We start from the raw sequence: 17,049 nt of genomic DNA, 5'->3' as shown, positions 1-17,049 counted from the left end.
CCCTGATTTGCCATCACCTTAGTAAGCACATCAGTATTTACAATCACAGGGAGGAAACATCTGCCTCCTCATCAGGTTTTTGAAAGAGGCAATTGAAAAAGTAATAACAAGGCCAGCTACAATGACTCCATTTGCTTTTTGTTGTTTACTATATCATCTCTTTTCTTTGAGTTTATTATTAAAAACATGATTTTTTTCATGAGAGCTTTAATTTGGTGCAGACATCCCAGTGAAAACTGCCATATAAAAACCTTGAGCGAGAGTGACATAACAGATCACACCACTAGTAAAAAAGCAGAAAGTGAGAAAATACTACTTTTTTCCTTCTTTGTTGAGTAACTTCCAGTTGAAAAAGCAAAATGTACCCATCTCTTTATCTCTCTGTGCTAATAGTGTCTACAAACAATTCTGGAACGAAAATCTTATTTATAATATTAGAGAGACAAAGTGGGTGAGGTGCTATATTTTATTGGACCAGCTTCGGTTGGTGCAAGAGACAGCTCTTGACTAGTGACACTATAGTGAGAGAATAGGTGTAGCAAGCAAGGAGGAGAGGGGTTGTGTGTGCGTGGGTGCCTCATAACAAACCCCAAGGTGCCAGGGTTTCCCTCTCCTGCTGCAGGGATGGCCTGGGCAACCACAGGTGTTCTCTCTCCTGGGAGGACTTGAAGAACCTGAACAACAGTCGCTCCCTCCTGCCACCCTCATCTTAAGGCTCAGGCATTAGCTGCCCTGGGAAACAAAAACAGTTGCCACATGAGTTATCTCCCCGCACCAATTTTGGCAGAGGCTGCAGGGAATGGAAGCTCTGCCCTTCCCCATCCTCTGCCTCATTAGCTTGTGACAGACATTGAGAGTCCAGCTAGTCGCACCCTCCCCCCTCCAGGTCCCATTCCCTCTCCCGGTCCTGCTCCCAGGCCCTGCCCCCGTTCTCGCGCTGCTGGTCCCGCTCCCCTCCCCCTCGCTCCAGTGCCTTGTGACACGCTCACACGCCGGGCGAGCGCGGAGAGCGCTTCCCCGGGCTGAGCCTGCCCTGCTGCCGCAGTAGTCATGGCTGCTGACGGGGTGGACGAGCGCTCCCCTCTGCTGTCCGCGCCCAGCTCCGGCAATGTCACCCCCACCGCGCCACCATATTTACCAGTGAGCAGCCCCAGAGGTGAGTCCCCACTGCTGCCCTCCCCCGGGCCAGCCTTTCCGCCTGCGCGGGGGGAGAGGGTGGGCGTCTGGCACAGCTGGTGGGTCCCGCAGCTTGGCCTGGCCCTGCAGGGCTTTCTCGGCGTGCCCCGGAGGCTGGGGTATTTTCCTGCCGGGGGGCAGGGTGGGAAAGGCTGCACGATGAGTTTGCAACGTGCCGCATTCCCAGCTTCTCCGCAGCAGCCATCAGAGCATTGTTACCGGCGGCGAGTCAAACGTGCAGACCCTAACGCGCATCGCTCAGCAACTGCTGCTTGGCCTAGGCAGAGGCAGGGCGTGTTTGGTGCACACATTGTTCCCGTGTCCTTGAGGCTGTTGCTCAAGAAACAAGAAAAACCATGCAATCTGTCATTGAAAGCCTCATCACCCCTCCCCACCTCCCTATCTGCCGACCTGAGGGTTCCCTGTTCCTACAACCCACGAGCAAGTCATTTTTTTTTTACCTCACTTTAGATCTCAGTAATTATTTTTATATTGAAAATTGTAAAAAAAAAAAAAAAAAACAAATGTGGGTGGGATATTGCATATGTAATTAGTCTTCATTTAAAAATCTACGCACCTTTTGGTGCTGCTTGTGAAATACCTTAGTGAAAAGTGACACTAAACTTATTGAGGAGCTGAAAGTACCTTTTACCTTTCAATATCTTTTGCCTGAGTTGCCTCAAGAGGGAATAATGCTGACATTATTATTGGGCTTAGAGAAAATCACGTCTGATTTGTGCCTGATTGCTGATAGCTGCTCTTTGATGGGACTACCTTGCCTTGAGGAGGGGGACGGGTAGTTGTTGGGCCTTGAGACAAGCAGGCATGTGTATAGTTTAGTGAACAATAGGCTGAAGGAGGAAAGGAATAAACAAATGGTAGTTTCTCAGGTAGCAAAAGTAGTCTTACTTTTTCTTTACTGGATGGAAATTTGAGCAGCAAAGAAAAAGCTGAGAAACAATGGATGATGCTTTTAAAAGGCAGGGTAGAGCATATTTCTAACAATGCTGAGTGCCTTGAGTTTTGAACTTTTTTTTTTTTTTTTGTTCCCAACTGCAGAGCAGGCTTGAACAGGTACAGGTATAGTTATAACAACAGATTCACACGTTGGAGTTTAAAAGGTAAATTATTGGATTTTAGTCCTCCCATTGATTAGAGGTGGGATTAAACCAAAGGATATTTTAACTGTGAGTAACTAAATTCAGTATGACGAACTATAGGACACGGAGAGAATCTTACCTGCAAGTATATCTTAAAGAATCAAACTGGAACAAATGGAAAAAAGACATAGAAAGACCCCATTTATTTTCCAGTGGTCATCAAAGCCTTGTACCAGTAAACACAGGTGGTGGAATTCTACTTTGGTGGGCAAACTGGTACTAGAGAGTAGTTCTCTGTACAATAGCATCTATACCAAATAAAGTGACTAACAGATGTCATTGCACGTTTGGTTTTGCAGGCCACGCACAAAAAAAGCAAGTTTGATACAGTAAGTCATTGACTTGTGAATGTGGGATCCAAATTAATGCTGTATTGTTGAACTCTCTTCTATAGGTGTAATAAAATTGGTCTGTTGGTAAAGGTTGTCTGTTCAGTAAGAGGGAGTTAATTTTTACTTAAGCAAGTAACTTAGATTTGGAGTTAGGAATAGTAATAAACTTGATCTAAAAATTAAATATAATTATGAATCTATGGTTTACAAAACACACTGATATAGATGTTTTTTAAACTAGTTAAACCTCTTGAATTAAACAATGTTAGAAAAAGCTCAGACTGTCTAAACTAAATGAGATTAGTGCAGCTTTAGTGGCAGCATTTAAAGTATGAGGTTCCAATCCTACTCTGGCTGGCTTTAATAGAGCAGATTTGGGTCTCTATTTTTACCAGGCTTGTTACAAATTAGGATCTCCAGTTCTCACATACAGATGGTTTAAATCTAAACCAAAAAGTGATTTATATGTGAATACACTGTAGATGAGAGAACTAAAAAAAGCAGACAAATGCTACAGGTGAGCAAATAATGTATTTTGTATACTGTAATCTTTAAACTGTCAGAAAATCAAGGCTGGATATGAAAATGTAGCTCTGCTATGCTCTTGGTTAACATTAACCATCATCTAGCATTCTTAATTACACAAACCAGTAACACAGGCCTCAAAACAGAGGTCATGGAGATTGGATTTTCTTTCCCTGGGATCTAATTATGCAGGATTGCCTTCGCTCCTTATATTTATAACCTCCTTAGCTTTAAAGTATATTGGTTTTCGGGCATCTTGAATTCTCATATTCAGTTGCTTTTTTCCTAGGAGTCTTTGTTTTGTAACTATTACTCTATGTACAGTTCAGAGTATTCTGAAAATGTGATTATTAATTCTGTAATATGAATGAATCAGTGCTATGACTTGGGTTTGAATCCAGATATAAGCCAGTGCTGTAGCACTTTTCTTAAATATGGTTCTCATGCCAGTTGATATTATTAATAATTTCTATGATGTCAGCAGTGAAAATTTGTGAGAGAGCCCAGCATTTAAATTTCACGTTCAGATGGCAGGAGAAAGCAACAAGTTTGAATGATTTTTGACATGTAATATTTTTATTAATACATTCCATACTCCTCCCATAGAGAGGGTGAAGAATCCATGTGTTAATAGGGCCCTTAAGCATTTTGTTGTTATAAGTGTGTATGTCAGATCGCCTGTGTAAATCACGTACATGAAAGTCAAAATTATTTTGTTTTGCTACTATGGCTTAAAGGAATAGTGAAAATTTGCTGGCATACAGTGTGTAGGCTAAGTTGCTGTAGCTTCCTCGTTAATTTTCTCTCTACCTCAATTACCCTTGAGGAAGGCAAGTTGCTAGTTAAAAAGAAAATGTATAATATATGGCTGCTGGTTAAACTAATAAAAACTGCACTGTAATGTGTACATACAAGGGACAGAGTTAAGGCTGCACATTCTGTAACCTGAAACTGTTTAGCTTCGCACCACTAGATAGGCTGTCCCATACACCTCAGGAGACCTGCAGGTGAAACTCCTCTCTCTTGTATGTCTTAGGAGCTGCAGAGATGCTGAAGCAGGAGTTCTTTAGTGGTGAGATGCCAAAAGTAGATCATGGGGGAGCACCCAGTGGATCATGCCTGCTGGTTGAGCAAGCAAGAAAATCCATGGATCACTAGGACCCAGCAGGAGCGCAGGCAGTGGAAAGAAGGAGATGTTCCCACCTTCAACTTTCACCCCCTTTCACCTAGGCTAGCAGGCTTAGTTTTCAGGCTAGTAGAGGCTGGATACACTTTTCAAGTGCTGGCAAGGCCTTAGTTATGTTCTTATTTATGAAGTCTTCTAAGAGGAAGAACCACCTTTTTAATAATGAGGAGTGTGTGGATGGTAACACACTCCCAGGGCTCAATTTAATGCATTGGAAGCACCGATAAGTAGGGAGCATCTTCTCTTCACACAAGCCGCAGGGCAGGATCTCTCAAAAGTACACAGAGTGTGGTAGGGATTATCATATCCCAGAAGGGCCTGGTTTGTTGAGTTAGGTTAGGCATTTCTAACTCCCTACAAGTGTGCATGCTACGGCAAGCAGATAGTAGGCGTGCATATTCCTACTGAGAGGAGAAGCAGCAGAATTCACTCTAGAGAAATAATCCAGCACCATGCCTATGACAGAGGATGCATTGGGCCATGATTCTGCTGGCCAGTGCAGGATTTAGATTATAACCTCTTACTGGCAGGAGTAAGATTGTTTGATGTAGTGCAGTGGGTCCTCTAGCTTTGTTATTCTGCAGTGCACGTTGAGGGGAACTTTCTTCTGGACTATCTCCCAGTCACTAACTGCCTGAGTCCCTAACCACCTGTCTGCCTTATTTTGTGGACCACCATCAATGGCTCTGCAGACCACTGGATGGCTGTAGACTGTAGTTTGAGAGGCACAGAAATAGAGCAATAACTTCTTTTTCTCAGCATATTCTTCATTACTCCATATACCCCTCCTCGTTTCCATGCTCCTTTTTAGGCCCAGAATCACAGCAGCTTTCTGTGAGGAAACCTGGATGCAGATCCCTTTGGAGATGGTCTCTACCTTTCTGAATGTCTGGCAGAGGAAGATTTTCAAGAGTAATGTGAAATATGGCTTCCTAGGAAGCCAGTACCTTACCACATTCACAGCATTCCTATCCTGGGGAGAAAGGGACCCACCTCCTAGCTTGAACTAGGATACTCTGCATAGCAGAGAGCATTCTGCTGTCATTGATGATATGACATAGCTGTTGTTTTTCTTCTGTTGGAAGTAACATTGATAATGTAGCTATAAACCATAATGTCAATAGCAGGAATAAGATTTCATTACATGTGCTCTGAAAAGATCTATGGCTTGTAAAAACAGGACTTGCTGGAAATGACTGGATATCAGGAATGCTAGGCCTACGCATATGAACTGGTTTACTGCTCTCAGTATATTATATCTTATAAGTGCCACAATTATTTAGTCTGAAGTTCAGACTGTTAAAAAAGCCGTCTGTAAGTGCTATATTAATGTACTTTGAAAGCTGTCTGCATTTCTATTAAGAGTTCATGACTGGCAGACTCCTAACCCTGCTAGGGAATCTGTTTGTCTTCTCACAACATACTCTCTGCTGAAATTTAATTCCTGGTATTGATTTGTTTTTGGAACTCCTCTAAATGCATTTTTTTAGCATGAAGATTATAGCCCCAATATTTCCTTCATTTTTGGTGGATATTTTTGCCCAGTTCACAATCAGCCTTGTTCTAGCTCAGATGTGAACATCAGGTCCAGTGCCATTCTAAAAGATAATCATAATTTATCTTGAGGTATTGGAAGTAGCTGATGTGGCAGGATACTAGAATCTGTGCTGCTCGCCTTGGAGCCAAACAGCTCTAATATGGGGCTGTGGTAGTGATTCTTCCCATTACAAATCTTATTTGACCATTCTCAGGTCTCCATCAGACTTCTGCTGCAGTGGAAGAAGATTGCTGCTTGTGCTGGATTCCACCAAGCAGAGTTGCCAATATTTAAAAGGACATGCAAGGAGAGTTCTCGGGCACACAGTAGTTCTGTGGGCTGGTAGGCTCCCAGACACTGGGGACTTTTATGTGCATTCTGGTGATCTCCAGGACTAAAAGCATTTTGCAAACAATTGTCACAACACAATACCTGGCACTTGTTGCCACCCTTCTTTTATGGAAGGGGAAAATGAGGCAGAGATTACAAGCTCACAGTGAATTGCTCTTGGGCTGGGATCACAAGGCAGGAGTCCCTTTGTGACTCTTCCCAGTGATACCTAGGAATGTGAGGCATCTTGCTATCACCTGCCCTGAGCATGGGGAAGCCTTGTCTGTGCCTGCCAGGGGCCAACTCCCAGCCACAGGCAACACCTGCACACCCTTCTCAGGCCCTGTGAGGTCTGCTGTCCCTCGTGCAGGCTTGCAATAGGCACGCTCCAGCCCCTGAGTCCTCCAAACTTCCCCCTATGGTGTCCAGCCCCCTAAACCACTGGACATTCACAGAATTAGCAGGCCCACTGTTCCTACAGGAACAGTACACTGCAGCTTACTAGTTACACCTTAGAACCTAGCTTTGCTTAACACATAGCATTCAGGTATGTTTAGAGAGAGAGTAAGTATAACAAAGAACAGAGATTCAAGTGATAGCAAACAGAAATATTGACAACAAAGGGTTACATGTAAAATAAAATCAGAAGGTGCATTCTAGAAACTAAGCTTGACTAACACGATGCCCTCTTGTCTGATAAGGCACTGCTTAACCAAAGTCTTTCACACAGCATTTTTCCACTAGGAAAGCTGAGATCCTCCTTTCATGGGACCAAATGTGCTGGCAGCTTTCCTCCTGATGAGGCTGAAAAACACGTGTCAGACCGTGAAATCTGGTCTCCCCTCCCGTGAAATCTGGTCTTTTGTGTGCTTTTACCCTATACTATTTCACAGAGTGGACCAGCGTTACTCAAATTGGGGGTCCTGACCCAAAAGGGAGTTGCAGGGGGGTCACAGGGTTAATTCAGAGGGGATCGTGGTATTGCCACCCTTATTTCTGCACTGCTGCCCTCAGAGCTGGGCGGCCAGAGAGTGGCGGCTGCTGACTGAGGGCCCAACTCTGCAGGCAGCAGCACTGACGTGAGAGTGACAATACCACCATACCATTCCACCCTTAGTTCTGTGCTGCTGCTGATGGCAGCTCTGCCTTCAGAGCTGAGCTCCTGGCCAGCAGCCGCTGCTGTCTCGCTGCCCAGCTTCGAAGGCAGCATCGCCGCAGTAATGGTAGCGGTATCACAACCCCTCTACAATAATCTTGCGATTTCACCCCTGCCTCTTTTTGGGGTCAGGACCTTACAATTACAACACCGATATTTCAGATTTAAATAGATGAAATCATGAAATTTACAAAATTGACCAAAATGGACTGCTAATTTGGTAGGGCCCTTCCTATATACAGCTCCTACCCTCCAGCTGTTCACCTCTTTCTGTTCATTTCTTCTCCTGAAATCCTAACCCCCTCATTAGCATTTGATTCAGTATGCAAATAGCATTCCATTTGTAAGACAAACAGTACACAGTTGTCAGCTAGGGAGATGAGTGTCTCCCACCTCCTGTTTTGTGAAACCTGCCTTCAGGCACACTACCTGTGGGTGACCTGCCTTTAACTACATTGGCATAAGAACGTGATTTGCAGTGTGTGTGTGTGTATATATATTTCCTTGCATATTATCTGCACATACATTTCACAAAGATAATGGCTTCTGTAGAAACCTTATATGACCCTCTTTGGTGAACTAGAATGTAAATACCAGACCCAGGGGATCTCTCTAACCCTTATGCATCCCTATGATTTCTGCCAGTTGGTACCCAGGGGTCCTTGGGTCTCCCCCTTGTTCTTAGTTCACTTCTTCGCCCACTAGCCGTGATGCCATTTGTTACTGAGCTGGCCCTTCTTTGGCTAGAGCTGGCTGCTCAACAGATGAGCCAGCTTTGTGATAGGCAGCTTTCTCGATGCTGGAAAGGTGTTTATGGGAGCAATAGCAGCAATAGCCCAGGCACCACCACCTGTCTGATTTTCCCAACTTTCAGTCATCTACAGTTGTTTTTTTTAATTACACTGCTCTATTTAGAATGTGGGTGCAGTAGAAAATATTGCCAGACTCCAAAAGTATTTATTTTGGGTTCTTATGGATTATGGTATTGGCTTCTGTCTCTACTAGTGTGTAGTCTTGAACTGAGACTGTGGAGAGCTTAATTTGTGTCTCCGCATATAGGCATGCCTGGGCACTGCAGGTCTTCAGAAAACAACCAATCATTAAAATGTTCTGAAGTTACTCCAAAAATCATCTTCAGGAGTGTATTGATTTCTGGAAAGGGTGATGGTAAGGCTGAGGTTCTGAAAGTGAACTTATCCTTATTAATGAAGGGCCAGTTTCTGCTTTCAGCTGCACTGGCGTAATTCTGGAGTAACTCCATACACGTCGGTGAGTTACTCCAGTATTTTGCCAGTGCAGATGATAGTAGACTTGAGTCTGAAATTTACCAAAATTATGTTTTGTTTTATTTTTTCAGCGTAGAGAGACATTTCACATTCATGCACCCAAAAATGCAAACAAATCGAAGGTCTTGGTTAGCTTGTGTGTAGGCTACACAGCAAAGAAAAGGCTTTAACAGCATCTTAGAAGATTTGATTTCTCATCATTAGGAAATATATTGTAGGTTTTTTTCTGTACTTCAGTACCCTACCTACTCACAAAAATGGAGGGAAAGAATGAGGTATAGTGTTAGTTAGGGTTGCCAACTTTGTAATATTTAAAATCCAGACACTCCAGCAGGAGTACTGGAACCTCCCCTGCCCTGCCTCTTTCCCAAGGCCCTGCTCCTGCCCTGCCTCCTCGCTCCAAGGCCCTGCCCACCATTTGCTCCCCCCTGTCCCCCGATCGAAAGGGACTTGTCTGCGGAGCCAGGGCTGGGAGCTGCAGGTGCCTGACACAGGTAGAAGGCAGCCCCGGCTCGGTAGGGTGGCCAGGTGTCTGGTTTCCGACCGGAACAGCTGGTTGAAAAGGGATCCTGGCAGCTCCGGTCAGCACTGCTGACCGGGTCGATGACTGTCCAGCTGGTGGTGCTTCGCAGTGGTAGCCACCGCACCGCACGGTTCCCGGGAAGCAGCCGGCATGTCCGGCTCCTTGGCTTAGGTGTGGCCAAGGAGGTTTGTGTGCTGCCCCTCTTGCAGGAGTGGCTCTCATTGGCCGAGTCAGGGCAGGGGACAAACTAGCGCGATTTGTGAGTGCTCAGCAGGTGGCTGTTGAGGAGTTATGGTGTGCGCCTCTTCTGGTGCTGCCGGCCCTCTTCTCACTCTTCTCCTGTGGCTGGCCTTGAGCTGTGGCATGTGCCCTCACTGCCTTGCAGCGAACCATGGTGTGTCACCCCATCGCTGACACCCAGGAGTTTGAGGTATGTATCTCCATCTCTGAGTGCTGGGAATAGGGCTGCACCCCCATCCCCTTCATTGCATCCCTCCCCGTCCCATCCCCAGCACCCTCATCCCTCCCTGTCCCAACCCCCTGCACCTCCCAGATCTGCCACCCTATGTCCTTCACCCTCCATAACCCTGCACCCCATTCACCTCCATACACTGCTGAACTCCAATTATGTCCCTATACACCCGTGTGCCCCCCACATCCTCATGCACCTGTAGCCTTCTGCCTCACCCTGCCTCCTCATCCACCCCATATACCCCCCACACCCCCTCCTCTCTCCTTTGCTGCCCTCTCTCACCCTCATTCTGCTGTCGTCCTTGGCCTCTTTCCCTCCCCATCCCCTCTCCTCCACCCTCTCCCATCTTTTTTCTCCAACCCACCCTCCTCCCTTCCCAGCTGGGTGATTTAGGCAGCCCCTGGAAGAGTGGGGTCCTCTTGGGCACCATCATAATCAGAGATAGAAAATAGAAAGGCAATAAAACCAGACAATAAAACTCAGCCAGCAGCCCCAGGGCCCAGGCAGAGCAAAGCCCCCTCAGTGCCAGGTGGCCCGCCTCCAACCCCTTTGCACTGGGGTGCAACCTTCATGCCGGGTATTTGAGTCACACATTCCATCTCCTGTGTTCAAACTGTTGCAGCTCCTGGCCTTCTCCTGGTGCCTGTTTGGGCCTTGCAGTGAAAATGGTCACATGAGCGAGGGTGGAGGAGAGCAAGCAAGGGAGGGAGTGGGGGCCCCAGGAAAGGGGCGGGGCAAGAATGTTCAGTGTTCGGGAATTAGAAAGTTGACGACCCTACGGCTGAGTAGGGGTTGGTGCCGGTGATGACCCAGTGCCTCCCCATCTCCCCCGCCTGCAGTAAGTGGACTGTGGATGTCCGATCAGTAGACCTGTCCGGACTTCCTGGTCGAAAACTGGATACTTGGCTACCCTATACAGTGTCTCCCCAAGCTAAGCTAAAACAAACCGATAGGACTAAATTGAGCCTGTCAGCTTTAACAGTAGCCCTTTAATTCTTTCCAGCAGCTGCTGCTTTGCTTAACACTCCATTTTTTTTATGGGAATACGATGTGACTCTGGGTTTCTTTGAGCTACTGTATAGTTTATTCGGTGTCTCTTGGCTCCTCGCTTAAAGGGGAGCTCTTTTGTACACACTTCCTATTTTATGCTGTTTTAAAGCCTTGGGCTTCAGTAATTTTTACCTCCTTCTCCTCACATATGCACATATTTAGTGCTCTCATTTCAAGACACTAATTTACATAAAAAGTGACTAAAATAGACTCAAGCTATTATCTCCAGTAAAAGTTTACTTAGGACTGTCGTGGTTAAATGAATTTTGCAGCATTACTGAATGCATTAGGCTGTGTTTTCTATTGCCTATTGCAATTCCCTATTTAAGAACACAGGTATAAACTGTAGTGGGGACCTAGTACATTATGGCTGGCTTCTCTCAGACACTGGGATAGAGAAAGGGAAATCTGGTAATTCAAAAGGGCAGAAGGCCTTTTTGGTCCCTCATCGTGCTGAGCTGTTGTTTTTAAATTACCAACATTTCCTTTTAATCCATTACATAAGCTGTATTTGCATTTACAATCCCAGTCAACCAAATACCTTCCCCATAATTCCGAAACTTGTCTGAGTGACTGCTGAAAGCTGAAGCCCCAACGTTGGTCAGTCCAGCCTACTACTGCCAAAACCAGAATTGTTTTCCACAAATTTCCGTCAAGGGACTAATCCACATTCTTAAAGGGCCTGAATCTGTGAAGTGCCGAGTATTCTCCACTCCCTTTGACTTCAGTGGAAGCTGAGGGCTCTTAGAACCCTCAGGATGTACTTTTAGCACCTTGTGGGATTGGATCCATAGTGCTCACTCTAGGGGAGCTATTCTTGGGAGTCAGGAAAAATTTCCTTTCTTTTAATTTTACCTGATTTCTTCTAGCATTACCCTTTTGTATGCCACACTAAATATATCTGTCCCAATGTTGTATCCTCTTCAGGTAATATAAGGGCTTGCCAGGACTTTCCCACTTACCCGAGCTATGTATATTTTATTTATCAGTTTTCATTTTTCCTCCAGAAGTCAATCTTTTTCTCCCCCACCTCACCCAATCATTGTTTTTGTTTCTCTCTGAACTCTTTGGAATTTGGCCACATGTCTCTGGTATTGAAGTGCCTGGATACAAATGCAGTATTCCAGAGGCAGATGTGTTACCTCTTATCACCTTCCCAGTGTGTGATGTAATGCTTCTGTATTGTCAGTATCATACAGTATGGTTACAGAACTAGGACTAATGTATTAATACAGAATATTGGGGAAAATCTGTAAAACAGTTTTGTGATTACTTTAGATAAACGATAACACCAACCACTAACTTTCTGATTCTGTGTCTTGAGCTATTGTGACCGCTGGAAATATTTTCTGCTGTAGAGTGACTCTGACCATCCTATTGGTTTGGTTGTTGAACTGTATTATCATTTCTTTGCAGCAGAACTCCCCCCTCCGTATACCGCCATTGCCAGTCCTGATGCCAGTGGTGTTCCTGTAATAAACTGCCGCGTGTGCCAGTCACTAATCAATTTGGATGGCAAGCTTCACCAACATGTTGTTAAGTGCACAGTTTGCAATGAAGCTACGGTAAATGGATTTTTAGATTTTTCCATTGTTGTTGATATATTCTATTAACTCCTGGTTATGTAGAAAGGGTATATCAGTATTACTGATCACCTAGCATGTTTGTTCAAGAATTATTGACACAAGGTGGGCTCGGTTATCTGTTAGCAATGAAAATGTACAAAAGTAATAAAGCCTTCAAGCTCCTAAGCCTACTTGTTTCAGGTGGAATGCATCTTGCTTTCCATCTCTTATTCTTAGCAAGCGGGAATTCAAAGAGTTAAAAGAGTCAGTTAAAGCAGAAGCTAACTCTCTGATGTTTTAGGGAGAGACAAGACAGCATGAAATGATAGGCTTTCGGGGCGGGGAGGGGTTGAGGGAAAAGAGGGTGCAGTATATCTAGATATGACAGAAAAAAAAATCGAGATGTCTTAAGTATTTTAGATGTAAATTAAGGAAAACAATGCCTAATTTACCCAGTGGACTACATATGTGTATTTGGCTGAATATGTGCACTATTTTGTTAAATAATACTCTAAAGACTTTAGTTTCAACTATTGTTTAGAAAGTTTTGTGCTGTATATATAAACTCCACCCCTTCCCCTCTTATTTAAAAAACAAGTTTTCTCAGGACCTGAAATCTATAGTGTCCCCTTGACATACTTATAAAATCAACCAATGGTAGTATGAATTTCATTATGCTCCCCATATCCAGGACTGCAGTGTTACACAGTGAGGGACAAATGTGCCTCTTGCCCTTGGGTGGGTGCAGAGCATCATGTTTGCAGCAGAAATAAAAAAGAATTCCATTACATTGAGGAAGCAAAATTTTTTGGATTCTAAGTGAGATTCCCCAACTCAACAGAAATCCCATCCATACATGTTAGAGGAGTTTGGCTGGGCAGAGAATATTAAAAGGGCGGTGGAGGGGTACTCCAAATGGCATCAATTCCACCACCTCCTCAAGTCACATTAATCAGCATTATATCATGGGCTACGTGTTCCTGTACTGAATTTAACCAACTCATCCGCACATGGAGACTGTGGCTCACTGACAGCACAGGACTGTTGAGACTCAGGAATCCTAGGTTGATTCCACATTCTCTAGTGGTTACAAACCTGTCTTCTGCTGCTCTATCACAGCCTTTTCTCTGCAGGGTCCCAGTCCCTGCCTCCTCACCCAGCCAATCCCAGTCTTACCCTACCAGTTCTTACCCTACCCTGCTCCTCAGTTCTTGCACTTGTTGCCACAGCAGCCCTTGGAATCTGGAGGAACAATGTCAAGGAAAGTCTATAGCAGCCCTGCTCTGGAGCATACCAAGTACAGATGGAATCTTTGGAGACTCTAGCTACCAAACTCTACAAGCATGTGTGAGCTATGACTTTCAAAGGCTTGGAGCTTGGCCAACTCTGGATGATTTCTTGTGGGAGCAGCAAAAGGCATAGCCCCGACATTAAGCTTAACTTCCTATCAAATTCCAAGCCCTTCAACTAAAGCTTGAGCAATGGATTTGCTAGAGCTGCTGGACAAAATGTTTGTAAGAATTTTTTTTAACATATATTACTTTGCCAATTTCCCTAACCTCATTTTCAGAAATTGCTGAACTATTTTTGCTGAAACTTTCCAAAAATATTTAGACTGAGGCAGTCACCTAACAGGGAAAATGTCAGCTAAAAAGTTTGGCAGAGTAATTGAAAACTGTGCCTTGTAGTGGGAAGTGTTGAGCAACCTTAGCTATAAGTGTAAGTTACTAGCTCTGCCTAGGATAAAACTTTTCAGTTAGAAATATGTCAATTAATAAGTGAACACACTGATAGAAACTGATATTTCATAGATTCTTAGGCCAGGAAGGAACACTATGATCATCTAGCTTCATCTTTTGGATAACACAGAAAAAATTAAGAGAATTTAAAATATTTTTAAAGATATATTTTTAATTTGTTGAAAAGGAAAGAGGGAGTGGGGTTGTTCTAGCAGTAAAAATGTGCTGATAGCAGGAACTTCTGAGATATAAAAAATGCAGGTCCTAGCGAACAAGATGCATGATTCTCTTAGTATTATTGATTAATTTGTATTACCATAGCACCTAGGAGACCTCTCATGCACCAGGACCTTATTGCGTTAGGCTCTATACAAACAGGCAGATAATATTCCAGATATTTTGTTCTAAATTATATTGTACTGTAACTTCAGTCTATCCATTCTGTTAATTATTTTGGTCCAGATTCTAAAAGGTATTTAGGCACAGAAGTCCCAAAGGGTCTTAGCTTTTGTGCCAGATCTTGCTCCCTTACTTATGTGAATATTGCAGTCAGTGGGATTAAGTCTCAGAGTATGACAGGTAGGCTTTATCTCTTAAGCAGCAGTATTTGTTTAGAATACAGTTCAGTAAATGTTGAATAAAACTAAACTTTGTAGGTTTTGAACTCTGTTTCTAAAATTTGAACTGGACACTGTGCATTAGGCTACAAAATCCTTGGTTCTTGTTTTATATATGTATAAAAATCTTTTTCTCTCAGTAGAGACTGTATATTACTTGACTGAGGCTCTGTGTATATAATAGTGAGTAGATAGATAGATTGAGAGAATAATGAGGATAAACCCTTTGGAGATGTGGATATTTAAGCATTCAAGTGGCAGTGTATGAAATACCAGTGTTCTTAGGATTCATTTTATAAAATCAAATGTAAGGGCTGCACAGTTCAAACAACATGCATTCACCAATTTATGCAAACACACACATGCATGGAACTGGGACCTAATTTAATGTTATGCTTCTTCAACTAAACAGTGAAACAAAAGCATTTTCCTGCTCTTTAAGCTAAAGTTAGGGTGCCGATCAATAATTTTAATTGTTTGTTGTTAAAACTTTAGCCCTATCTTTTTTTTGGTCATGTTCTGTCCTGTAAGGAGAGACTCTGTCCTTCCCTTTTCTTAACTTGGATTCATGTCATATCAGTTACTCTGTTTAAGATACTTAGGAAACTAGCAAAGAAAAAATATTAGTTCACTATTTTGTATAAAAATTCTGATGGTTTTGTTGTTGTTGGTTTTTTTTTTTTTTTTTTTTTTTTTTTGTCTAGCCAATCAAAAACCCTCCTTCAGGAAAGAAGTATGTTAGATGTCCATGTAATTGTCTTCTTATCTGTAAGGATACGTCTCGGCGAATAGGATGTCCAAGACCCAACTGGTAAGACCTAAAGAATGTTAATGACAGATACAATGGTGATGTGAATGTTATAAATATTTTAATATCATTGTTAGTCATTCATTTAGCAAAGTGTGTCCACTTTCATTAGCATTACAAAAATATTTGTCCATGGATCTATGTAGACCTCAATTTATTGGATTCATTAGGTTAACGTATTCAAAGAAGAAAACTACATTACTAGTGCCATAATAACTATTTCTCTAACATGATTGATATCCGTTTCAAGCATGTTTTTTAATATATTTAATATGGAATAGTATATTGTGTAAGTTGTATGAGGAATATATGAAGTGAATAGCATACAATATAGTGGGGAAACAATTTAAAAGTTCTGGGAAATATTGTGCATAATTTCCTGCAAGCTCAGTTCTATGGTAATTCCATGGGAAAGTGGTGAATACACAACTTCTATTATAGTAACTCTGTTGCTTAGTAATGGTGAATAACATGACACAGTTTTTAAATCTTTCATTGCAGAAATCCTTCCTACTCCTTTCTCAAAAAAAAAATTAGTCAATGAAACATATCTGCTCTTTGTTTAGAAAAACTAGTTAATATAAACTGATCTGATGTTTATGTGAATCTTTAGAATTCTAACAGAAATAAGAGGCATGTGTTTGGACACACCAGATGCCACTGCATACTTTCACACAATAAGTGAAATCCCAGCCCCATTGAAGTCAAGGATTTCATCCAATAAATCTAAGTAAGCAGGAATCCATAACACATAATAATGTACTAGATAACCAGGAAACACAAAAATAAACCAATTTCCCAAATTTTGTTAAAACATCAGTCCCAATAGTATATGCTTCTTCAGCAGCTCTCCTTGAAGGAGAGCAAGATTGGGAGTGTGCATATTGTAGGAAAGGGCCCCTGACAGAGAATGCCCTGCCACTGTTCCCTGCCTTCCACACTGAAGAGGGTCTCGCCCAGCTTGAGCTGTGGCAGCATGGATGGGGAGGGATGACATGGGATTAGGTGATTCTTTGTGCCTGCATTTTTGCTTCATATACTGTCATCTGTGTTGTTTGTTCAAACCACATGAGCAAACTGGAAACATGAAATGATACAGTCTGGTTAACTTAAAAATACAAAACCAAGCATGTGACAAAATTGACATTAAATGGTCTTTGGAGCTCAAAATTGATTTTTTCCCCCTAGTTGATGCAGAGTGGGCTATTTAGGACTAATTTAAAGCTAAATGACTTAGTGTATAGAAAAAGTTTTTTTTCTTTAAATAGAGTTTGCTCTTAAGTGGTCTTAACTGTACTGGAATCCTGGTATTTTCTAACTTTCTGCATTTGAATGACACTATGCCAGTTCTCATTCCCATTGCCAACTTGAGGATAGATATAAAGAATGGCTAATGTCATCTGAGTCGCCCTCTGTGTGGGTCCCAGGTGAGCAAACCTCCTGGGAAATAAACAGGGATCTCCCATAGTCTGCCCAAGCCTCATGCTGAGGGATTTACAAAACGTGGTGTTTTTTCCGTGTGTGTATGAGAGAGAGAGAGAGAGAGCTTGTAAATGGGGCATATTCTCACTGCTTGCCAAAGCTGCC

General features: G+C 43.0%; 1 protein-coding gene across 2 annotated transcripts in view; it reads left to right on the top strand.

The window, feature by feature from the left end:
* Positions 1-966: 966 nt before the first annotated feature.
* The window catches only part of PIP4P2 (phosphatidylinositol-4,5-bisphosphate 4-phosphatase 2), a 64,132-nt gene continuing 48,049 nt past the window's right edge, over positions 967-17,049 (top strand). The window contains exons 1-3 of one of the 2 annotated variants that reach the window (XM_050941312.1): positions 967-1,156; positions 12,153-12,298; positions 15,359-15,465. In XM_050941312.1, coding sequence (XP_050797269.1) covers positions 1,051-1,156; positions 12,153-12,298; positions 15,359-15,465 — 359 coding nt within the window. In that variant the 5' untranslated portion in view covers positions 967-1,050. Of the gene's footprint in view, positions 1,157-12,149; positions 12,299-15,358; positions 15,466-17,049 lie in introns of both variants that reach the window. The other variant, XM_050941311.1, reaches the window with a different exon arrangement.

This window comes from Gopherus flavomarginatus, chromosome 2, assembly GCF_025201925.1.
Source record: "Gopherus flavomarginatus isolate rGopFla2 chromosome 2, rGopFla2.mat.asm, whole genome shotgun sequence".
Classification (NCBI taxonomy): Eukaryota; Metazoa; Chordata; order Testudines; family Testudinidae; genus Gopherus; species Gopherus flavomarginatus.
Note: the sequence above shows the minus strand (reverse complement) of the source record. Positions and strands in the feature narration are given on the sequence as shown.